The 26,682-nt window shown below is 37.3% G+C and overlaps 2 protein-coding genes across 3 annotated transcripts in view; both read right to left on the bottom strand.

The window, feature by feature from the left end:
• Nucleotides 1-14,683, bottom strand: part of LOC129729756 (serine/threonine-protein kinase grp) — a 31,067-nt gene extending 16,384 nt beyond the window's left edge. The window contains exon 1 of the mRNA XM_055688574.1: nt 13,937-14,683. The gene's annotated coding sequence lies outside the window, so the exon portion shown is untranslated. The remainder of the gene's footprint in view (nt 1-13,936) is intronic.
• A 474-nt stretch (nt 14,684-15,157) lies between these two features.
• LOC129732462 (uncharacterized) overlaps nt 15,158-26,682 on the bottom strand; it is a 30,726-nt gene continuing 19,201 nt past the window's right edge. For both annotated transcript variants that reach the window (XM_055693361.1, XM_055693360.1), the window contains exons 8-9: nt 17,324-17,548; nt 15,158-17,267 (exon numbers count right to left, since the gene is read on the bottom strand). In XM_055693361.1, coding sequence (XP_055549336.1) covers nt 15,895-17,267; nt 17,324-17,548 — 1,598 coding nt within the window. In that variant the 3' untranslated portion in view covers nt 15,158-15,894. The remainder of the gene's footprint in view (nt 17,268-17,323; nt 17,549-26,682) is intronic.

Here is a 26,682-nt window from a genome sequence, read left to right on the forward strand (position 1 = left end):
TTTACCGCCTCCTACAAACTCGATGCTCCTGCTTCCGTGTACGTCGCAGAACTTGCTGCTATTCAGTACTCTCTTGGAATCATCGAAACCCTACCCATAGTCCACTACTTCATCTTCACAGATAGTCTCAGTGCCATTGAGGCTCTGCGATCAATGAAGCCTGTGAAGCACACCCCGTATTTCCTGGGGAAAATACGGCGGTTTTTAAGTGCTTTAACAGATAAAAATTACCGGGTTACCTTAGCGTGGGTCCCTTCTCATTGCTCGATTCCGGGTAACGAAAAGGCTGACTCTTTAGCTAAGGTGGGTGCTTTTGACGGCGATATTTATGAAAGACCAATTGCTTATGATGAATTTTATAGCATTTTGCGTCAGAGAACACTCAACAGTTGGCAATCATCATGGAACTCAGATGAACTGGGACGGTGGCTACATTCCATTTTTCCTAAGATATCGACGAAAGCATGGTTCAAGGGGTTGGATGTAGGTCGGGACTTCATTCGCGTGATGTCCAGACTTATGTCCAATCACTATACGTTAAACACGCATCTCTTTCGTATAGGGCTTGTAGACAGTAATCACTGCGTTTGTGGCGATGGCTACCATGACATCGAGCATGTTGTTTGGTCGTGTACCGAATACTGTGGTGTTAGGTCTGAGCTTATAGATTCACTTCGGGCCCGAGGAAAACAACCGAACGTACCCGTTAGAGACATTCTGGGAAGCGGTGATCTCCAGTACATGACATAGCTATACGTGTTCATAAAACACGCTGGTATTAAAATATGAAACTCTTCTATCTATTTGTTAGATTACCATTCCCGCTACACGCTGAAAGAAGATGATACACTAAGCTGGAGACACTCAAACGAAGACTCGGCATCTTTATGTTCACGCAGACACCTCAGTCCAAACTGCTCAAATAGAACATCACTGCTTAGCCATGTACAAATAAATAAATCGTATAACTCAATATAGTTAAAATCAAAATTGTAACTCCCCTCCTCTCACCTTAAATCCCCACTAGCTCGTAGTCGGCCGCGAGAATAAAGAAAAGGCCTCCCTCTTTCCCTGCTAATTTAGAATTTAAAAAAAATGTACTTGGCTCAGTTAAACATAAATTGTATCGTGCCGTGTCAAATAAACTATTTAAAAACTTTCAAATTTTCGCATGTGTCTTCTCTTATGGTTCGAACTCTAATGGTCCTCGTCTCCAACGTCTGTCATCTACTATCGACCTTCTCCCAATCCTCGATCTCCCTCTCTCTTCTTCTTCTCTCTCTTTTCCTTTACCCGGATGCAGCGATCTTGATGTCATATATTTTCTTGCTCCATCCGGCACCTGGGTGGCGTTTTTATCGGTTGGGATATTTTTAGTGCGGACTATTTTGCCGTCTTTTGCCGTTGCGGTTTTTCCGGTACATTTCGCTTCTCGTATTTTTGTAACTGCCTGTAAGGTGTGGCCGCCTTCTGGGATTTCTGATGGCCTCTTGGGAACCACGTCAAAAGCCCCAACGTCTGGTCTGCACATTCCGGGGTGGGCTCCAAAGGCCTCTTTTATTCCCAGATTATCAACCGGCGGAAAATCCACGGGCTTACAAGCGGCAACAATACATAACTTTTTTTTTCTCGCAAATTATCGACGCCTAATTATGGAGTAAACTATGATGTTTATGTTAGTATGTTTAGTATAACTTAAAGCTATGTTAAACAAAAATTACAATAATTGGAAAACAAAATAAATTAACAGCTAACAACAATAATAATAAGCCAACCACAAACAAAACAAATATTTACAACTTACATACTACAAATTAAACAAGCCTTCAATTGGGCCGATCGCCTTGAAAGCGATCGGTAACAAATGTCTGTATGTGAAAATGGAATTTTATGACTATACCTGGTTCTGAAGGTTCTGCTGCACGATGGGGTCGAATTTTATGGGGACTTTTTTGCAGAAGACAAAACTTTTGAAACCTACCGCCAAACAAAATTCGGAAAGTCGATTTCCATTGGTACTCTACTGTTTATGTCATGCGATAAAACAACAAATCTAATGTTGTTTTCGAATTGACCATATACTGAACTACCCTACAGTTCATTCAAGCAGCACGTGCGTTGCATGGTAAGCAGTATCGCTAAAGAAGACAAGAAAACACTTTATCTTTTACGTTGTTCTCTCCTATTCTCTCTCTTATTCTCCCGCACTCATATCTCTACTGCAACGCTAATCGTATTGAGGGTGAGTGAAGTGAACGCCCCAAACCCCACTGATCCCGATTTGCTACATGATAGTCATTGATTTAGGTTACTCTTCAATATTTTAATAATTCACATTTTATTTCTGTTTGTTACTTGTTTGAATTTTCTGCAGTAAAATTTTTATATATTTCTTCACAATTATAATCACAAAGATGTAAATTTTTTACTTTACACGCGTTAAGGGGGAAGGGGGGAGGGAGGGAGTTTAAACTGTTGTGACATATGGAGGAGGGGGGTTAGCTTGAGTGTGACATCACATTTCAACTAAAAAAAATAAATTAATAAAAAAGTCACATACCTAACCACAGAGTTCAACTCAGATCTATTCATGATATTTGCATCATTCATTTATAGCTCTACGATCCCTTTTTTTGCTTAAGATTTACTTTAAATAAAATAATTGACAATTTTTTTTCGTTAAAAAAGCATAATGTTCGTTAATTTTGTTTTACCGTGCATGTTCGTTTATGAATGCCAGCGCAATTTTATTAATTTTCAGTGTCTCTCAATCCAATCAATACAAAAATTGTGACAAAAGGTAAATAAAAATGCTTGGCTATTGTAACATGTGGAGAAGATTTGGATTGCGTATTGATTGAAGAAGAGGAACTAAATATTGATGGTCTTTCAAAAATCAGCAATGATGCTGCAGTTACTGTCTCGGCATTCTATGTCGTCGATATGCGACTCCATCAACAGAATCCTTGGACTAAGAACTAAACACCTTTTCTAGTTATCTTCTGTAATCTTCTTTTCCTTTTAGTTTCAGTTTGTCTTTCAGTAAAATCGTTCTTATTAAGAAGAAAAGCATTCCTAACAAATTTCTCGATATTCAATCAATTATTACCACAGATAGTGGAGAAGGGGGGGGGGGGGTATAAAACGTGACGTAATTAAGGGTGGGGGGGTCAAGGAAGTTGTGACAAGGGGGAGGGAGGAGGTAATTTTTTCCAAATTGTGCGTGACATCATTAATGGATCGTCCCTATCATGGTTTCTCATTCCATGCTTTTGACGTAGGACTACGTTGTCCTCCACTATACTGGGGTACATTCTGTGAAAACTAAAATGAACATGTAACGTTTTTGGTTGGCGGAATGGCTTTCAAATACTAATAGCTCTCAAATAAATCTACAGAATTCAATAATTTGCCGTTGGGTAGCTAAAATATATAAGATTAGCACAATATGATAATCATTCTTGCCGTTTTCTTAGTAATTGGTGATAATTACGGAAAAGTTTCAAGGGCTCATTACCCTAACGCAGGCATCAAAAAGATAGATATGAAATTATTCCACGCGTCCACTCAAGTTCTTCATATTGAGTGACGTTATAAAAGGTCATTCAGCATGGAGAGAAACTCAACTCTTGGTCGACCGTCAAGGCGAACAGTTCGGTTTCCTATCGATCTGAGTTGGACCCCACCAGTGTAATTCAATTGAGACATCGTGGTTGGAATACAGAACGACGAATGAGCCAAGAGTTGCATAAGCTGTTGCAGAAACCTACTATAGTTTATACGGAATCGGAAGGCTACGGTGGAGGGGGCATGTCGTAAGGATGTCGGACGAATGCCCAGTTCAAATGGTTCTGGACGACGACCCAACAGGAACGCGACGGCGTGGTGCGAAAGTGCACGGTGGATCGATCAAGAGAAAGGCGATCTTCGCAGCCTATACAGATGATTTGTTATGATAATTTTATTGATTAAAAAGAAATTGAAAATATTATCTAAGCATAGTTTAATTTTTTTTTAAATATTTTCCTCTAAAAACGATCAGAAACCTTTGGATACAATAAGATGTGAATTGAATGCTTCCAAGATTGATGACGCGCTCAGTAGAGACGGATCGAAGCAAACTATGACCAAGAACGGTTTCGCGTCAAATTTCAAGCTTTCCAGTTTTGTTTTGTGCATAAGCCTGCAGTTATCATATTAGGAATTGTCACTTACACTTAGGTCTTTTTTACGCGGATATCGGAATTCATGCGGTTTATTTACGCACATTTCGAAATTTACTCGTTTTTTTATACGCTGATTTTTCAGAAAAGTCTTGTTTTTACGCGGTATGTTTTTTTTATTTTTAGTGTTCAAATCGCTTATTGAGTGTTCGATGAGGTTACCTAATCCAATTACTGAATATTCACTGATTTGGTTTACATATTTGATCGCTTTGCCTAATACGGTTAATCTTGATCGAACTGTAAGGATTTGTATACATGTGACTTTGCAAGTTTATATATTCAGTAGGAGTCAAATCATAATTATCATTATTATACAGGGTAGCAAAAACCTGGAAAATCAGGGAACGTCAGTAAATTCATTTTTTGATCATGGAAATCAGGAATATCAGGGAAAAAAATCTAACTGAGACGCGATCCTTATTTAAACGGCTCTATATTTTCTGCATAAAAGGCCAAAAGCTACCTGTACTATTTGGTTTCATATCCGATCAAACGCTTTTATTTACCAAAGTGGTAATGCATTAGAACCCGCAGTCTCTACAAAAAACGAGCATCATCATCCTTTTCCTTCCCAAGTAGTACAGCCTTTTGGTCGTGGCCGGCGTTGTTATTGGTTAGCGGTACTAATCCCAAGCACCATTCATCTGGTTTATTCTGCAATTTGGTTGATTCGACAAACCACGGAGTGCAACTACGGGCAGCCTACCTAAGCTAAGCTAATAGGATGTCAATTTAATGCTTCTATAAGCAGAAAGTTTCTGTTTCTGCAGTTTTCATGATTTTTTTCCCATTTTTTAGCTTAAAACAAAATTAGCCGAACAATCACCAAAAACAGCATTTGCAACCAATCAAACCTCTGTAGATGGGTCAAAACAAATTGATGCTCATTGATTCTAAGGAAAAAAATGAATATGGTTCTCATTAGCAGTTTTCTCTCAAATTTAATGCGATTTTTAAAGAAAAATATTAAAAAATTATTAAAAAGGTTTCAACCTTTGAAAAAGAATTTTTTATAGAACCATTCAAAGAAAAAAAAACAGGACAAGTTATCCAATTATGTATATAAAGTTAATATAAGTGAAAATTAAATAAACAAAGTAAAGTACACAATCATTCAGCTGAGGTGAATTCGCTGCTTGTCCACGGGTTCAACTGTTAGAATCTCAGCAATGTATCTCCAGCTTCCCCTTATCCCTCTAAAGAGACATACGTAAGTTGTGAATGACCCCCGCCAAGAGACGACAGAATTGTCAGCCAAATCTCAGCAATGTATCTCCAGCTCCTCCTCATCCCCCTAAAGAGACATACGTAATTTGTGAATGACCCCCGCCAAGAGACGACAAAATTAGCCAGAGAAAGGCACACAGTAAACATGTGAAAAACGACCATGAATTCAGTAAATAAATGGGCACAAAAATCACTGTGAACAAAAATGTACGAGCAAAAGAAAAAAAAAGTACCAACCGTTGATTGTACGCGCAAGTATGAAGACCCGCGAATAGATACGAAGGGGAAAAGAGTTCACGGCTGAGAAGTAACAATGGAAAATCCCGGGCCGAACTGGATATTCGGTGATACATACGCTAGTAAATACACTTGGTTTTGGTCAACTCCATGCATTTAACGCTGAAGTACATTTTGTGGGAGGGAAGAAACATGCAGCAAATCGCGGACTCGGACAGAACAAATCTTGAAAATGGAGCGTTCGGTCAGTCGGTTATACGGGCAGATTTTTTTACTCGTGCAAATAATGTTTGTTTCAAATAAAGAAACGCCCAAGGTAGAGAATGGTTTTAACATAGAAATTTGCCGATCACCTGTCACAAAACAAAAACGAAAAATGGTTACATCTATAAATTGACTCGAGATTAGGCATAAGTATTGTGACTCAAACAGTTGAGCCAACTTGTTTAAAACTACATAAGCTTCTCGTCTGACCCATCGTTCAGTTTCACGGTCGGTCAGAATTCTTGCTAAGAAAAGCTGTTAAGATCTCTAACTGTTAAACCGAGCGAAAATTCAAGAGACCATTTATTAATTATTGCTAAAGTAGAAGCGGAAGCGAGAAGTACACTTCAACGTTACATATAATGGAAATTACATTAGGAGTAGAAGGAAAATAGTTCAAAAAGATGCTTAACTACTTGTAGTACAATCACTAGCGCAATGTTCCTCTACGATTTTATTTCTAATCTCGTGCATCGTCTTTTGTTCGAAACGTGTAACTAGCTCAGAAATATATAAGGACATTGAATGTGCGGGACGTAAGCTAAAAAAATGTCCAGAAACGCTTTACTTATCACTAATATATATTCATTTTCAATATGTGTTTTATCGGAATAGAGGCAATAGCATAAGCATTGCGACTCCTTTTATTCACTTTACATGTTAAATTTGATTGAGGTTTGCTCAATTCCTTTGAAGCTACCTTGCCGATAATTCGTGACACTTTCTTATTCAAAAACTCTCACCATCCCAGTGCAAAATAAAGCTGCATATGTGACAGAAAAAAAAGAAAAACGGAGGATAAAAGGATTTTCATTAATGCCAACAAGTACACTGTAAAACACCTTATATAAAACATGCCAGTGCGTTAGTGTGCAAAACTACTGAGCAAAAGAAAAGCAGGTTTTGCGTTTTCAGGCTGATCCTCGCTTAGCAACAGCGAGAGAGATGACCAAGCCTTCTGATTGGAACAGTGTTGCTAAACGTTTGTTCTATCCATATTTTGAATTATTGTTTGCAATTTACATAATAAAAGTATAATATCTGTAATCAGTGCACTTTACTTTCGAAATGAATGAATTAGTAGAATGAAAGCTAGTGGCTTATTGAATGAATTAATTCTTAAAAAAAAGCGTATAAATTTTTCACTTATATGTTGTTCTTTTGGGCATATTTGTCCCAACGTAATTGTTGAAACATCTTTTAGCTGGTCTCGAGGTGCGATGCTGGCCTAACAAGCCAGTCGTCGTATGTTCGAATCCTGGCTCAGGAGAGACCGTTAGTGTCAATGCCAATAATATAGAAAATGGCCTTGATGAGTAAACATTTTTTGTTTGTGTTTTTGTTTTGATCTAGCACACATTTACACACTCTGTTACATTTTACTGGTTGGCGATTTTTCTTTTTAGCTTTCGACCAATAAATATGTAACAAAAACAATCCACATTTTGACATTCTAAGCAACATATTTCCGTAAAAAATCAGCTTACCTTACGAGGTCAACAGTCGAGTTTTCAGATAAACAATGTTTTGTCTTTATTTTGTCGGAGCTGATGGGTATTGGAAATTCAAGGTGGAACTGCGTAGAAGCCACAAACGGCCGACTTCGAGCTACGACTTCCAATTTTGAAAAGTACAAGACTCAGTTAAGGTGAAACGGGATTGTGGTCTTTTCCTATACAATTTTGAGGTTAGAGTTTTTACTTTTGTAGTTTGAGCTTAAAAAAATCGGCTTCCACTCAATAAACAGCACTCATATTGCTACTTCAGGCATGCAACAGTTGTGAAAACAATTAATAAAAGTTTCATGTACGTAGACTTCATAAATCAAGAGAAAATTAGATTGCAAAATTCGAGTTGATCGCGACCACGTCCCGTTTCACCTTAACGCGTTCCTGTAAAAACACTATTTTATGTTTGCTTTCCCACAGCAAACATAACAAAGCGCTTTCACAAATGACACATCAACTATTACCGACCCTTGCACCTTTGAAAATTCAAATTGATAGCAGGAAGTCGGCCATTTGTGGCTTCAACACAATTCCTACATCACATTCATTTAATTTTAATGTTTTAATTAAGACATTAAGACATTTGTTGCTGTTTTCATGAATAAAACTTCTCAGCGTAACCTAAACATTCAACAGTTTTAATATTAAAATAAAAAAACTTCATCCTTTATTTTGGCTGATTTTACTGGCTTGCTCGTTTAATCACACAATTTTATATGGCACATATCTTATCACTTAAAAACTCTGTAAAATAATCTGAACAAACAAAACATCAGAAAACCCAAAAAGTCACCACTCTCTACAGAAATACTCATTTCTTTTTAATAGTTCGTGGGTTACTGATTTGGGTAAACGCAAGTAGTTACTGGAGTTGTTCAAAACTCAGTAAAATTCTACCAACTTCGATGTTCTAAACCGAGTGTGTACAAGGAATATTAGACATTCTGAGGGACGTTGTAGTCAGTTTAAAATTGTTTTATAACGTGTCAATCAAAATCTTCTTAGTGTTTTCACATTGTAAATTTTTGACTTGTGAATATGGAACTGAAATTAGTAGACATGTTTGAACTTGGAAAAGCAAATCCATATCAATTCGTTGAAAACAACTCCTGCTCTGTCCTGTACACACAAATAATGAATCATTTAAAAAACTAGCTGATATAAGAATATTCCCTAGGAGCTGCGTAGCCGCAAGGTTACAGAGTCTGCTTTGTCAAGCGGATGGTCATGGGTTCGAATCTTAGTAGAATCAGGCCATCCGATGTCAAAAAGGACTTAAGCATGGGTTTATTCTCAGGCTCCCCACCAGTTACCCTTCCTTTACGCTGAAATCTACAAATACCTTTGCGTGACTTCCTCTTAACAAAAAATAAGTCCATCTTATCAATAAAACTGGCCAGAAGAACGCACGACGAAACTTCTCCAGGGAATTATAATTGGTGATATTTGGCAAGAGGAACGAGTATCGGTATAGTAGAACAGTAAGCGTGTAAGGAAGAGTAGCACATCACACACAAGCACTGATAAACAATAATAATAAGCATGCCACTTCTCAATAGAGGTATTGCTATTAACAGAAGTGCGGGATACAGCAGACACCCGGGCATATCTCACAATAGATCTACGATTCTGGTCGCAGTGAGGAAGCCCATACAGAAAAAAAAAAGAATATTCCCACTGTTTCAAGTTATTACTACTTTAGAAGCGAAAGGTTACGAAAGTCCCCACTTTTTCAAAAAATCTTTCTTAGCGCTAAAACGTTTTAAAATATCGTTACATGGAAAGAAACTTTCAAGGAATCGGAAATATTCTAATTGTTCTTTCCTAAAATACTTCTTTAGAATATTTTCATAAATTTCATATATATCAGAGGGAGAAAGATACAGCGATTTGTAGAGCGCCACGTAACGGCCGTATAAACTCTACTTGAAGCTTTCAACGCGATTATCTCGACCTGACAAATGATTTTACCGGGAAAAGGATTTTCGGGTTTCTCACTATCAACGTTGTGAACAATTATTTTCCTGTACGATTTTTTTTTAAATTTTTGATACAATTCTAGCGCTCCAAAACTGGAGTTTTTGGGAACAAACGTTTCAGTATGTAAACTTTAAACTAATGAAATTTTATTGGTTCTATAATTTCAATTGACCCGCTGAACTTCTATCGTTATTATCCAAGCCTCTTAAAAAATTCAAGGGGTTGGCAGTATTGAGATTGATCCACTAATAATTGATAATTTTAATGAAAAAATGATTTTTTGTTTGATGGAAAACGAAACGAATGCCTCTAGTCATTTCATAGGAAATAATTAGAACAAACAAATATTTCATTTACTATTTCGCTGAAACTTTGTAGTTATTCCTTTTTGATAAAGAGGTTATTTATTGCTATCAGTTCTTCTTGTAGACTCACGACTGCAGTTTGAATATCCAAAAATGTGACTAATGGATGAAATTTTCTGTATCAGAAAAACGATTTGTTTGGTTGGAATAACATCTCCCGCAAAGTTGTAGGTGTTCAAGTTGCGGCTCTTTAAAAAATATATACACAGTGAAAAAAAAAATTTTTTTCTGGGTCAAATTTTCCAAACTGTCATATAATATTGAATATCTTAGAAAGTACATTTTTTAAAAATCGTATTTTACAACCTTCTGATGACACGGTTCGCCGGTAAGTTTCGCATACGCAATTGCAACAGGGCCAGTATAAAAATGATTGATTATGATACGAAAACAGCGACTTGGATTGATAGTATGCTTTTAACGATAATTTTTTAACACTGTCGTGCGTAACTAGAGAAAACACTCAACATAAAAGTTTTTAGTGAAAATGTCAAAATGCCCAAACGTTCATAACTTTTGTGTTTTTCATTTTTTCGTTACCAATCCATTAAATTTTGACATATAATAGTACATATTGTCATCTTTCAATATGCAAAAATATTTGACAATTTGGAAAATTTGGCCCAGAAAAAAATTGTTTAGTGTGTATATTTTTTTTTTAAACCGCAATTTTATTACCTGCAATTTTGCTGAAGACACCACTTTAATCAAACGAGCCGTTTTTCTTATAAAGCAAATTTCATCCATCAGTCACATTTTTGGATAGGCCTTTTTTAAACAGCAATCGTGAGTTTACATGAAGAACTGATATCATAAAATAACCTCTTTATGATAGTTTGAGACCCCTCCCTTTTCTGAAAGGGAGGGGTCCCATACAAATGAAACATAAATTTCTGCACAACTCAAAAACAAACCAAGCAAATGAAACCGAATTTGGCATGTAGATGTTTTAAGGGGTAAAAAATATGTCCATAATGTTTTGACACCCCCCTTTTTTTTGGAAGGGAGGGATGCCACACAAAATGACGACTTTCGGTTTCTGAAAAACAGCCCAAAGTGACCAAATATCACCCAATATGAGTATCTCCGGAGCCAGAATATTGCAAGAAGCTAAAGATTGACCTCAGACACCATTATGATGGTATGGCAAATTCTGGTTTCTGGAAAGCAGTCAAAAATGGCCTATTTCTGTCTGACAAGAGTATCTCCGGATCTAGGATGATACACAGTAGCTGAAATCGACCACACATCCCATTTTGGATTCTAGGTTGACGACTTCCGGTTCCTGGGAAACAGCCGAAAATGATCGAATAACACCCAATATGGGTGTTTCTTCAACCGGAATGACGCTCAGAGGCTAGAAATTATCTTAAATACCATTGAGAAATCCAAGATGGCGACTTCCGGGTTGTGAAAAACAGCCTAAAATAACCAAATACCGTCCAATATAAGTATCTCTGGAACTAGAATGATGTAATGAGATAACAATTGACCTCAGGCACCATTTTGAATTGCTAAATGGCAACTTTTAGGAAACAGTCGAAAATGACCGAATAATACTCAATATGAATATTTCTGTAATCGAGATAATGCATAGAAACCAAACATTGACCCTGGACACCATTTTGAATTTAAAGACGACAACTTTTAGTTTCTGGAAAACAACCAGATAACTAAATACCTCCCAAAATGGGTATTTCCGGTGTCAGATTGATGCCAGAAAATCTGCTGAAAATGACCGAATACCACCCAATATGAATATATTTAGAATTAAGGCGATGTACAGAAGCCAAAAGTCGAGGATGTTGTCATTTCGATAAAACCAATCATTTCAAACGATTTGTTATTTGACTTTGATCTTATCCTATGGCCGATTCGGCGTGCATTTGAAGACTTTTAACACATCGCAAGGAATCAATAAATTTGGAACGTTCAAATAGTACGATACCACATTTAAATTATGTTGAGGCCACATATATCGACCGAAGCAGGTATAGTTTTAAATAGTCTATGAATTTCTTCTCTTTCCATAACTTTTGAGCCACATATCAAATTGTTATGAAGTTTGTTATTTGTAAGTTCGAGAGATGATTCGTTCGTATGACACTAGTTATGTTCAAATAAGTCATGTAATCTTTGAGATAATAGACTTCCGTTGTTTTACTAACAATTTTATACATAACGGTTGTTTAAGTTTGATTATAATCAAATGAAATGGGAACGTATAGGGCAGCCAAACTTTGAAACCACGTGTTCAATCATAATTCATCAGTTAACTCTTAGCCTGCTCATATGATAATAATATCGATAATATTGATCAAATCGGTTGTGTAGTTTCTGAGATAATGAAGTTTCGTGATGTTCACATTTCGACACATTACAGACAAAGTTACAGTCCGATTTTAATTAAATTCAATAGGGTGTTATGAGGCAGCTAGACCTCTCATTTGATTTTAATTTAGTGAAAATCGGTTCAGCCATCTCTGAGAAAAGTGAGTGAGTCCAAGTAGTCTTCGGAATATGTTCCTTTTCATAGCTGGATTTCACATTTTTAAACATAACAGGCAAAGTAAAAATCCGATTGCAAAACAAATCAATAGGGTCTTATGGGGCAACTAGACCTTCCATTTGACACTGATTTTATGAAAGTCGGTCCAACCATTTCTGAGAAAAATAAGTGAGATTAAACAGTCTTCAGAACACGTTTCTTTTCATAACTTTTGAACCACAAGTTTAATCTTCATAAAATTCGAAAGTTAAGGGTTCTTAGGTAGCCCGTTCATTTGAAATCAATTTTGTTCAAATCGGTTGTGTAGTTTTCGAGATAATGATGTTTCGTGATTTTTACATTTTGATACATAACCTCTAAACTAAAAATCCGATTACAATAAAATTCAATAGGGTCTGATGGGACAACAAGACCTTTCATTTGCAATTAATTTCATGGAAATCGGTCCAGCCATCTTTGAGAAAAGTGAGTGAGAATAAAAATCTGCACATACACACACACACATACACACACACACACACACACACACACACACACACACACACACACATACATACAGAAAATGCTCAGCTCGTCGAGCTGAGACGAGTGATATATGCCATTCGGCCCTTTGGAGCACTTTTATTCTTTCGGTTTTGCAAGTGATTGCTATACCTTCCTAGGAGAAAGGCAAAAAATAAACACAAAACTCTCGAGTAAAGGAATCAATAGCCCCTGAAACCTAAGAAAAAAGAAACTCACCAGAACGTTGTTGAAGAAATTATATATGTCACAATCCTTGCTCCAACGATTTCATAAATATTTTCGGCGTTTAAATTCGATCTCTATTGCATTGTACTTTTAGTTAATTAATACATTTTGACTATCGTTGTCTCTACAAAAATTAAATTAAGTCACCTAGGTGTGTAAGAGACCCTCTCAACTAAAGTACAAGTCGTTAGTTAGTGTCCTCTCACGTTTTTCTCGACATATTAGTTTTGAAACCATTATGCATTCGTCTTAATTGAAGACGTTTGATTTTCGTATCATTTGTTTTTTCCCTAACTATACCTGTTTACAAGCAGAAACTTAGCTTTGAAATTTTGAAGAAAATTATTGTGACTTTTGTTTAAAAGTCTCCAAATGTAAAGTTCACTTCACTAAATTTCCAGGATTTTTTACCAACAAATTTGAACCACGCCATTGGAGCGCTGGTTTTTAATATATTGATCATTTTGAAAAGAGATAACTCAGTTGAAGAACTAAATCTAAAAAACATGCTTTATTTTGTGACTTCGGAGCCTAGCTGAACTATTCTTCTATTGAAGCAATTGAATTTCCTTGTAGTGTACAGACTCTTCAGTTAAACCTGGTGAAGCGATTATTTTAGATTCAGTACAGTAGTATTTTTTGGCAACACTGCATATACCGCTGATTATTGCTGAAAAGAAGCAATCCACATAACACAGCCCGGTATATTGCATGTACTTCGCTCAGCTGCAGTTGATTCGGTTATTACTGGTGGCATTGATGTCGAAGAAGCCAAAGCCCAATTTGTGCAATGTTGGCACGATATTTTTGGCAAATGAAAAAAAAAACTAATTCCTTATCTCATGCTATCTGCTCTTAAATCAAACTTACCCGTCTCCAGCACACTCTCGCGGTCACAATTTATCTAAGTGTTTTACACCTTAATTTTTCACTCGCGACACAGGTTCAAAATTCAAACTAAAGCACTTTCGAGAAACTAGTTAAAAAATCTTTGTGAAAGTCTCGTTTTTTGGTTACTTCTTTGTGCGGTGTGTGCCAAAAGAATGGAGAAAAATGTGGCTGATGGATGGCAAATGGTAGAACACACACACGTTAAACCAAACGCACACACGTAATTTCTGCTCTCCCTTGCGCACTCAGCAAAGCCGACAACGAAACTCTTCCAGAAAAAGAATACTTCTCCCACAAACACAACTCAACTGGAACACACTGGTACTGGTACACCGTACACACCCGTTGGTGGCCTGTTCTGGGAGTCTTTCTGCTGAAGTGCTGCACTTCTTTTTAGCACCTTCCAATGGATTACTACTTCAGCGCAACTTTGCTTTATCGTAACTAGAGCAGACGCGATTCGTCCTTCGAAATCGCCCACTCTTTTGTCAGCAGGGGAGCATGTAAAAGTTTAATTCACGCATGTTTCAACTGTACCGAAGATCACCCTGATTTTTCTTATATGGCACATTAGATACCGTAACGAATATCCAACTTTCTTCCAGCAGCAACTATTGCACCACTAAACTTTTCGATACCAAGGCGAAGCAGATAAAGGATTTCTTTATGTTGCCGGCTTATGTTCGTTAATCTCTTTTACTGACTGTGCCTGTGACTGGCGGTCTGTGACAAAACGCTGTCCGATTGTCATTACTATGCAGAGCTGCCAAATAATATTCTATTTTATAACATTACGAAATCGTTATATTAAGAACATCAGTTTCATGAGTTTCAGTAAATACATGACGTGTGCCAAATTATTTCGATTTTCAACTGGAACAATAACATATTTTTTATTATTCAGCATTCAAAAGATACGTAAATCCAGTAAATCGAAACTATTCCACTGAACTGGTCAATTTTCAAATGTCTATAGTTGGCAACTCTGTTAACAAGAGATTCGATATTTTAGTACAATATGGCTGGAGACCGGCGAACAGTGCGTACCGGAAAAAGCCTTTACGCATATCGAGGGACTGCTTCATAGGGCTGTGAAAATTAAATTAAATTAAAGCCTCCCAGCTCCTGTAAAAACACGACCTGGAATTATGAACAAATACCGGATCTCATGAATTTCGTATTTCATAAACATTCTCTTGACTAGATGCTGCATTTTTTTACCAATTACATTGTTTTTGACGTCGAGAACATTCATTTCACGCAAATATTGCTAGGGAAACAGTCTCCTGTGATTATCGGGATTGTCTAAATATTAAATCTACCATCATTTTCCTAGTTTCAAAGTTCAAATGCCGGAGTCTCATAGTCTCCATTAGTTATACGTTGGATCACCAATAAGTTACTATTGAGTTGTTTAGCTATATCAGTTTTTTATGTCATCTGAAAAAGCTCCATTTTCTAAGCAAAACGTGATTTTCAGAAATTTTCTATCGTTGTCCTTCAATTGTAAAATCACGAATTAAAACTGCTCGAAATCGCTACAATGACAGTTCACTCATATACCAACTGTCATTGTAGCGATTTGGAGTGGTTTTTATTTTTCATTTAAAAATCAAAGGGCAATGATATATAATTTAATAAAAATCACGTTTTGCTCAAAAAATTACGCTCTTATACCTGATATATAGAAATCAAAAATCCGTGACTAGCTAAACAACCCAATTAAAAGTATTAACAGACAAATAATATTTGCCTATCACTGTCGAATGAAGAGGCACTTTTGTTCATCATATAAGAGAACTTACGGAAGATAACTTGAATTTGAATCTTGTCAGATAGTTGAACGATATATTTTTTATAATACATCCAAGTGGGGCTTCACATATATACTTTCTAAATGCCTAAGTGTCGTCTCATTGATAATTTAGCCAATTTGATTAAACTAATTTTAAAGTGACAAGTACAAAAACCGCTGTAACAATCAAACGATTTAACGCTTCTAAAGAGTGTCCAACATTGCATCCATCCGGGTAACAGATTTTACATTTATCAGTACTACCCTTGAGGCACTCTTCCTTAATGTCGTTTTCAAGCGACGCAACACAGCCTCGCTGTATAATGACATTCGAATCGTCTTTCAGTACGTAACATCCGCGGTCTCCAAACTCAATATTTCCTGAACATTGTTGCGTCGAAAAAGATTGCTTGCGTCCATCACAAATATCGTCGCATATCGCGCAATATTGTTTCTTTTGGCTTTCATTATTGCACCCAGACTCCGAACAAATGTGAATTGAACCATTGGAACACTTGTGCAAATTCTCGTCCGTTGAACATCCTCTAATAATCAGATCGTCGACTGAACAGGTGAAACAATCCACATCGTCAGATGAGCACCGCTCGGCCATTTCCGATTGGTAGCCCCATGCGCAACGTTCATTGTCAGAGCTTTCCTCACAGTTAATACAAGTATAATTTGTAACCAACGTTGGATCTGTTGTAGATGTTGAGCATATTGGATCATCTACGATTTCGTTATTACATCCACTGCTATAACACGGCAGACAGTTTGGTTCGGAACAAACGGAGGAAAGTTCGGACAAACATCCACGCCTTATTTCGGTTCCATTGGCAGCTGCCGATGTGAAACAACCATCTCCTTCTACATATCTTGGACAAATCTCTGTTTCCGGTATGCTTTCTGCACAATCGTTACAACGATGACATTTGATTCTGTCAGCTGGAAAGAGGTTCGCATTACATAGCGCTCCGATACATGTTTCATGTCGATTTCCATACACCGAACATTTGTCGGAGAAGTCTTCCAAACATCCTCGTGAAACTGCACCTTCTCGTGACATGTACGTTATGCAAATGTCGTCGTCGCATGTTGAACCTGCAGCCAAAATCTCAGCCCCACATCCTTCTCCGTTGCAAACGATACACTTGTTCGAAGATAGTTTACTGTTCCGCAAGTTACAACCATTACATTTACATGTAGAGTAGTCGCATGTCTCGACGTTACAGTCAATGTCCGCAAAACGTGCACAGCCTTTATGCAAGGTTTTATCGTTTATCATCAAGGTAAAGCATTGATCTTCCTCTCCCAGGCTAATAGATCCTTCGCATGGAATCGGTTGTGTAGACTCCGCACATTCATCTTCTCCATAACATTGAATACAAGACAATGTACTGGTATGTTGCTTAGGTTCATCGTTACACCCGGATACATCGCAGGTTAGACAAATATCCTCGAACTGATCGCAATTGATATTGGCCATGGATGAGCAGCCACGATAGATGATGTCGTCTGAAAATAGTACAGAAATGACTCCTCTGAACAAGTAATACTCAGCATAAGCTTACCGATCATGTACGTGTAGCAAGATTCGTTGGACTGATACTCAGGACAGGCTACCGGTAATTGGGTTGAAGGCAATTGATTGCAGGCTTCGCACTGGTGACACAGGATGCGATCATCCGGAAACGCTACATTATTACACATGGATCCTGTACATTCACGGCAGGTAGGGTCGTCTGAGTCGCATGGCTCCAGCAGTTCGGCGCAGCCTTTCCATGTGGTGTTGCTGTCTGAATTATGTAAGCGAATATTTGTGTTAGGCTTATGAGAGAACTTAACATATGACAATAAAATCAAATATTGATAATTTTTTTTTCATTGCTTAGGGTATCTTTAACTGGTATGAAAAAAAATATTTATCTAAAACATGAATGTTCAGTTTGTAAATTTTCCGTTAAGCCCCGTGTTTGGAGTCCAAGCAAAGTGAAAATCTTAAACAAAAGGTTTATTTTCCCACGCGCTTGCGAAAATTTTTTTTTTTTATGTCAGTTTCGGTCAGTTTTCACTTCACTCAAAGTGTAAACTCGTTTATTTTGCTTCGCATAAACTGTAAACTGCTGAAATATGAACAGGACTTACACGAGGAATCCAAACTTGCCGATCCGGGATGTGGCTGATAAAGTCGAAGTGTCCCACACCACGGTGTAACGTGCCAAGAAAAGAGCTAGGCTGTCAACGTACAAAACAGTAAAGACCCCAAACCGCGACGAAAAGCAAAACAAATCGGCCAAAACGAGGTTGTACGATGTTGTACGATGTTGACCAAACTTGACTGTGTCGTTATGGATGACGAGACATATATCAAATCCGATTTTAACCAGCTTCTACACGGTGACGGGAAGAAACAAGATGGCAGAGATATTTAAAAAGATTAAATTGTCGAATTTCGCAAAGTCAATTTTGGTTTGGCAGGCGATATGCTCGTGTGGAGGAAAGAGCAGCATTTTTGTAACAACCGGCGCAATCAATCAGGAAGTCTACGTCAACGAGTGCCTCCAAAAACGACTTCTGTCGTTCCTGCAGCAGCACACAGGCTCCGTCCTGTTTTGGCCGGACTTGGCATCATGCCATTACAGCAAGAAGGCACTGGAGTGGTTTGCGGCGAACAACGTTCAATTCGTGCCTAAGGATAAGAACGCGCCCAACACGCGAGAGCTTTGTCCAATCGAACAATACTTGGCCATCGTAGAGCGGAACTCTCGGAAGACAAAAAAGTTGTCAGGAGCGAACAGTAATTCAAGGTAAATTGGCGTGTAGCAGCTGAGAAAGTCGACAAATCGACTGTACAAAATATAATGCAGCATGTGGAAAGGAATTTTACAGCACATTAAATGCTTGGTTACCATAGAAAAAATGCTTGAATCATACGTGTGTATATTTCAAGAAATCAACAAAAATTTTGATAAAATCTGTGAGGATCAAGTGCTAAAAGATTTTATTGAAATATTTATAACTGCTGTTGAAATGTCAATTCTCAGTACACATCAGATACTGTTAAGAATTGTTGGATTAATTCTATTTCAAATGCATTTTTTCAAAATTAAAGTTTTAAGCAATACTTAAGGATTTTGACTGTTTAAAGTGTACTCTTGTTGGAGACCTAGGCTGTATGGTAAAATCTGAAACACTTTCAGAACTTTATAAAACTTGCTGCTAAAACGAGGATCGGAATAACCCCAAGCAACAATTGAAACCTAATAAAAAATTATTTGTGATCATTTGTTGCACTAATGAAATTCCGATGTTTTAAGAAACATTTTTTGTTACTACGATGAAATTGTAAAGGAACAAGCAACAACTAAAGTTGCATCGCTGCTTCAAAAATTTTCACACCAACAACGTTATTCGCGAGGTTGGATTTGTTGTTTGAACGTGTAAACGGCATTTGAAAACCTAACCTTCACTGAATAGATCTAGTGGGTGGAGCATATAGGTTGCCAACGTGATGCTTGCGAGATACAAAAAACAAACACACAAAAATACTTCTAAAAGTTGCTGTCATGTTCTGAAGGTAACAGCAACTTTTGCTCGTTTGTTCGCCTCATGATGAGTAGATTAGTGTTCGATATCGGAACGAAAACGTTGGGTCCGCGTTCCGGTCCGGTAAAAAATCGGAACTAGCTCGTTCCGGTCCGATTTGGGTCCGGTCCGATTGGCTTCGTTCCGGTTCCGGTCCGAAGTCCGGGAACAAAAGTTATCAGTTTTTTCGAGAGCGTTATTTAAGTGAAAAAAATATCATAAAGACTTTTGTGCATGTTGGAAAGTGTTTGACTAAATCAGAACAAATCAAACTAAATTTTGCAATTTGTTTTTTTATTTTTTATTATATTTTTTTTTCTAATAGAAAAATTTGGAGCGTAGTGTCAAAAGTCCTAGCTTTGGAACATTTATTTGAGCCAATATTTTAGTAAAAGTAGCTGCCGGATTCTTTTCCTACTTAGTCTGTTTCTGCGTGATGTGACGACGTCCCGTTCCGAAGAAATTTGTGTTCGAGTGGAACACTCGACGCAGAAACACACAGGACGTCTCTTGCCATTAACGACAGGTCGGCACTTTCACTCGTTTCGGAATGTACTGGAATATCATCTCTGCGACGCTGTTTAGCCACTTTTTTAAAATCTTCATTGCCACGTTTCATTTGCAATTATATCTAACTTTTTTACACTCAGGTTATTGTTCGTTGAGCAATGGTGAGACTTATATCGATACTCGGTACAAAAGTATTGAGTAATTTAGTATTGATATCGTTAAAAGTGCGATACTCCTTTATCGATATTTGGAAACTGGTAAAAAGTTCGATGCAGTGGAGCACGAAAAAAAAAATAAACATGAAAAATGAATGGATTTATAAATTTGACATCACTCGACATTCACTAAAAAAATACATTCGGCTTTAAAACCAACTGAGCGAAATGCCGCAAATACAAGAACCCACTGTTAAAACGACTAGAGTTCTCGATTCCGATACTATGAAAAGGATCGATACATTTGCGATTGATACAGTAATGCTTTTTATTAGAGATTACACAAGACTCTGAAGAGAGCAAACAACACATATTCCGATACTTCAGAGACCTTTGTGCGATGGGAGCAGCGAAGCGAAATGAGATCGAAAGCTTTGATATCAATGCCACAATACAGTGAAATCAACGTTCCACTGATAGCAGAGATTACAAACGTTGAACTGAAGACTGCCGCGCTGATATCAGAAAAACGTCGATCGTCAAGCATCGGTAGTCTGCCGAGTGCCGATAGAGCTCTATCGAAAAAAAATTCGATGCTATCTACCGGTAGCTTTATTACTCGATGTTCGCATATATCAAGATGGCTTGACAAAATAGTTATTTAACTCTTTTACCGCCAATATCTAGTGGTTAATTTGTGATTTCGAAATCCAATTTGTGATAATTTGTGGTTAAGTGGTTTCCGAGAAATTTTCAAAAAACTGAGTCAAGCCATCTTGAAACAAGATTTTGCTTCAAGTGAATCGGAAAACGATGGTATATACATCAATCGAAAGCTCATAATTTGTGGTTCACGAAAATGTAATTTTAAGGTTATAATTACTAGTGTTTATACAGAAATTTGTGTTTCATTGTTCACGTAGTTCTACGTTTTGTTTATTTGTTGTTGACGCTGCTGGCCGCCAGTGGCGTTGGCTGTTTGCGGTGTTTGTCACTGCTATACTTAGCGTGAGTGTGGGAAATATGAAAAATATCGTGATTCGGGGAACTAAGCCAACACACTTGCTATTTCAGGTAGCCAACCAGGCGCAAAATGAAAAACAACCTTTTAGGGCCGTTTTACCCCATTTGGCACACTTGGCTTATACATGACATTAAAGCTCTTAAGTTGCTCTACAAAAACGCCATATTCATATATTTTTTCTAGCGATGTTGAGAAGAGTAGGATGACCCTGAAAATTGACAATTTTTAAAAGAAAAATGCTTTTTCTTTCGTCATGCCCACCTCAATTTTTAGAAAAATCTATCAAGTCTAGCGGGAGTTATTGCACTTTTTAATATTCGGACGTTTTTGGACATATCATTTCCAAGGACCGTTTCACCCCACTTACCCTCAATGAAAAAAATTGAAATTTTGCGAAACTTTCTGCCTTGAATAGACAAACAAACGCTGAAAATTTCAGATCAATCGAAGAACATCAAAACAACGTCCTCAGAAAGACGGTGGCTGCTCTCGCGAACTGGCTCTGAAATTAAATAAGGCGGCAAGAAAATGGGAACGAATTGGTTGAAATGGAGATATTAGAAAACGAGAACTACAAATTTTATCAAATTTTCATGGATAAGTAAGCTATCAAATTGGTTGTAAAATTAATTGAGCAAAATCGTGCAGAATAATCTGGAAATTCGCAACAATTTAATCGACCATATTTGAATGAAACTTTGCACACGGCTCAGCAAAGTTAGTATTTTTCACAGATGGAGAAAGTTTTTAGACCCATGAAATGTTTTCATTTTCAAGCATTCTAAGCATCTTAGCTAGGAAACCGTTGTATGTACAGAAAAACTGTAGTACTAGAGAATTGATAATGCTTTGTAAAAAAATATACCCCGTAAAAAAAAAATATTATGACTCACAGAAATTGAAAATTAAAACTAAATTTCAATTTAAATCAAAAACCAGAATTAATCAACCTAATGGTGCAGAAACCTTTGTTTTACTTACTAGTCAGTAAACCCTAAATCTATACCAATGTAAAAATTTAAATCGAATAATAATGATACACAGTACCAAAAAATGAAATTTACAACTAATATAAATGAAAGCACATAACGGTTTCTAGCACATAAAGTAAAAAACATATACAGTTCACACCGTTAATAATGCATAATACAGAACCGTTTTAAACCATGTAAATTTGTGCGTTAAGTGATACAAACATTAAGCTTTGAATATAAATATGCATGCAAAATAACAATATATTCATGTACATTCATATTCTCCCAGCTGGTCTCGAGGTACGATGCTGGCTTAACAAGCCAGTCGTCGTATGTTCGAGTCTCGGCTCGGGAGAGACTGTCAGTGTCAGTAGGATCGTAGCGCTAGCCCCGCAATTGTCCTGTACACTCAACAGTTGGCTGCGAAGTCTTTGTATAATAAACAGAAGGTCGAGTTCCGATACGGAATGTAGCACCAAGGAAAAAAAAGGAACATTGCATGTGAATATAATGCCACACGGAATATTACATGGTTTTCAATGCTCCATTTATGTGCGTTTGAACAAATGTATTTTTTTTTACTGTGTATTTACCATATTCCCCACACGCACGCTCAGTATAGCAGTGACAAACACCGCAAACAGCCAACGCCACTAGCGGCCAGCAGCGTCAACAACAAATAAACAAAACGTAGAACTACGTGAACAATAAAACACAAATTTCTGTACAAACACTAGTAATTATGACCTTAAAATTACATTTTCGTGAACCACAAATTATGACTTTTCGATTGGTGATTGGATGATATACATCGTTGTCCGATTCATTTGAAGAAAAATCAGGTTTCAAGATGGCTTGACTTAGTTTTTTTTAAATTTCTCGAAACCCACTTAACCACAAATTACCACAAATTGGATTTCGAACTCTCAAATTAACCACTAAATTTTGGTGATAAAGGAATTAAAAAAAATTATTTTGTCAAGCCATCTTGATATATGCGAATTATGTGATCAATTAAAGCATATATTACAGGTTAAAAAGGCGAGCAAGGCTATATGGGTTGACTTTTAATAAAACCAGCGAAAAAAATCAAAAAGCATGAACAACTTGCTGCGTTCTATGACCTAAATTGAATAATTTTTTTTTCTTCACCGAAAATGTCCGGAGTCCGGAAAGCATTACCCGGTCCGTTCCGAAGTCCGGATGGCTACGTTCCGGTCCGGTCCGGAAAATAATCGGACTTTGAAGGCTTCGGACCGGACCGGACCGGACTTTTATCGGACCCTACCCGGTCCGATGTCGAACACTAGAGTAGATACATGGTGTAACGATTTGATCAAAAAATAGGTTCGCGGTGAGGTAGGTTTTTTGCACTGGAGGGATGGAGACGAGACGTCGCTAAGTGACAGCTAGCAATTTTTCGAATAACAACAGTCCATTTGTTTTCGGTGTCTCTTCAGTTGGATAATATATATTCGTGCGATATTTTACATTTATCTCAGATTAAGAAAATGAAAAAAAGTGGATTCTCTACACTCTAGACTCATCATCAAGAAAGACACCGAGGTAAAGCTTAGTTGCGGTTATATTACCCTGTTGCAGGTATACTGATTAATTCTTCATCTTTTGTGTTGTAGATTTTCAGCAAGTCAGCTGAACTAACCACGTTTCCTTGTAATCAGCGGAATATACCAAGCTACAGGATAGTTAGAAAAAAGTATGAAAATATTGAATCGTGATAGGACTAATTTGCTAATTTTTGATCTGTGAATATTGATGGAACTCAACGAGACAATTGAAACTAAAAAAGGCCTACAATTTCCATGTAGCTAACTGTCTGCGAACTGTTTCAGTTATAAATTTTTCAGTTGTGAAGACAATGGAGAAGAAACCTATCGATGGCTTCACCGAAAACTTTTTGGAGTTTTGCTTTAAATGTGCTTTCAAATATAAACATTGTGTTTTAAAACATCTTTTGTTATTTTGTTTTAAAACATCTTTTGTTATTTTGTTTTAAAACAAAGAAGAAAAAAGTAAAAATTAATTTCACAGTACTGAATATTTTATTAAATAGTATATACAGTATGTCCCATAAAAAAATGCGAAAATACATACCTCAGTTTCAAATCAATTTTTTTCATAGAAAATCTTAAAAAAAATCATAAATTTATTTAGGGATCGTTTATTAAGCCTTTCATGATTACATTACTCAATATGTCCACAATTTTTCACGACTACCTTCTCCAAACGGGAACGGAATCGAGAACATACCTTCTCAATGTATGAGTCAGTTATCGAGCTCCATACCTTAGTAATGGAAGGCTTCAGAACGCCAACCCTGGGGTGAGGACGTTCACAGGCCTTAGCCTGAACATATGCCCATATCGAGTAATCTAAAGGATTCAAGTCCAGGCTGCTAGGAGGCCCAATGACCTTTGGCCAAAATTCCATGTTTTCCTTCAGCCACGCTTGAGTCCTTTTTGAGGTATGACACGGTGCTCCGTCCTGTTGAAAATTAGTGTTGGTAGGCTCCATAGTTGGCTTTCATCCATGGCAGAACGTGGTCCTTCAAAATGTTCATGTAAACCTCGGTAATTACTTTAATAATCCAGCCTTCCTTCAAAATGTTCATGTAAACCTCGGTAATTACTTTAATAATCCAGCTTTAATAAATACTGGAGGAATTTTCAAGCCATTTGACGCAACTGCCTCGAAAACCATGATTCCGGCCGGGTGTTTGATTGTAAACTTGAATTTTACATTCTCTAGAACATCCTCAATCTTTTTTAGTGCAATAAACCTGCCTGTACGTGTGTTAGATACGGGATCGATGGTGGACATTTTCGCATCGGAGAAAACGATGATGGTATGCTTCTTTTTTAATGCGGACACCAAACGTTTCGGGCGCTCCAGCCATAGTTGTTTAATTCGGTCCGTTGCATGGTGGCGCTTTACTTTTGCCCTGGACGAACATTTCAAGTCATCTTTAACCAATCGTTGCATGGTACTTTTTGAAATATCGGCTTCCGTAGCCAATTTCCGGATTGCTCTGATAGGATTTCGCCTCACTTTGTCTCTCACTGATCTGATGACCTTCGGTGTGCGAGCGGATCGTGGACGGCCACTTCCCGGGTTCCGTAGACATGGTCCATCAGGGAGTGAATGTTGGGTACGGTAAACGGTAGCCAGGTGGCATCCCACAATCGTTGCAATTTGTTTTACGGGCTCTTGGGCGAGCAGCGAACTTGTCACTACCTCCTTTAGCAACATTTTTCTCAACTTTATTACGCGCGAACCACTGTTTTGTTTACATCGTCTCAGAGTATACAGTCAGACGATTACACACATGCATTAAAACAGTAAAAATAATGTTTAAAGCTACCCAAAAACGAGTATTGAAAACTTTCGCATTTTTTTATGGGACATACTGTATTCCGGAACGACCCAGCTAATTTTTTGCGTTACATCCTTGTCGCAGATTTTGGATTTGTACAGTATCATTTTTCAAGATGAGACGGCCCGGTTGATCATCCTCTGTTTTTTTTTTGGTAAGCAGGTAATAGCTAATTTTTCCATCCGGTTATGGATTTTCGATTGCTTCTAATTCCTGCGCAGATTTCATGCGGCTATGATCCGGCGCAACATGGATAACTGAAGCACATACCTTGGGGGGTTGATTGTATGTGGTTAAATTCCACTACTGATCTACTAAAAATGAACGCGAGCAAACCAAATTCCTCCGGTTGCGAGACTAACATTTCGACAACTGTAGAATGCTACTTGCCACGATAGGTATCTTATCACTAATCCCAGCCAAATTATATGATAATTTCAGTCCATCATTAAGTGTTTTATAGACTCAATTTATCAAATTAACTGCAGCTGAAAATTCAATTATTATAAACAAACCGATGCCATGTCAACTGATTTTTCAACATGGCTGACTATGCGTTTTGACATGCCGTTACACCATGTATCCATACATCATGGTTCGCCTTATATTTGTTTTTGAGATGAGGTTATTTACTGCGTTGTAACTTTTGGGTACTTGGACTAGAAGTCGTTCAAAAAGTGTGGGTCTCTAAAGCGAAATGTGATAAATTGTTTTGAATTTCATTATCACGCTGAGGTACTGATGAATTGAAGAAGCGAAATTGAAACTGGTAATGACCATTAGCATGATAAGGGAAGCAATATTTAAAACTGAGCCTTGCAAGTGTTTCTACAGCAAATGACGTAAATAGTACAAACGAGAAAAGTGAATAGAAATTGATAACTGGAGTTGAATCCTCAAATTTCTAGAAATAATCAAAGATAAATCGCTATACAGACAATCTCTTTCCATTCTGACCATTTGCCGTTTTACAATCTTACCACAACGCCATGAAGTTTCTATTGCGCCCTAGTTGCTGTTACGATTCATCTTCGTAGCTGAAATTTTACCATGCAGCATTTACCATGTTGTTATTAAATTCCATGCATTAGTTCATACACATTGCGGTTTCATTCTGGAAACTTGTGTTGAAACAACGAAAATGTTGCAATTGGCTCCACCGCCTGCGCTTTTTTTGTCATTGTATAAGAAACTGAAATGTAACTGCAACCTAATTTCGCATAAGAATTTGTTGCTGTGATGCAAAAAGTTCATAATCGAAACAATTTTTGCTGCTTGGGACATGGAT

The sequence above is a fragment of the Wyeomyia smithii genome, chromosome 3 (genome assembly GCF_029784165.1).
Source record: "Wyeomyia smithii strain HCP4-BCI-WySm-NY-G18 chromosome 3, ASM2978416v1, whole genome shotgun sequence".
In the NCBI taxonomy this organism is placed as follows: Eukaryota; Metazoa; Arthropoda; class Insecta; order Diptera; family Culicidae; genus Wyeomyia; species Wyeomyia smithii.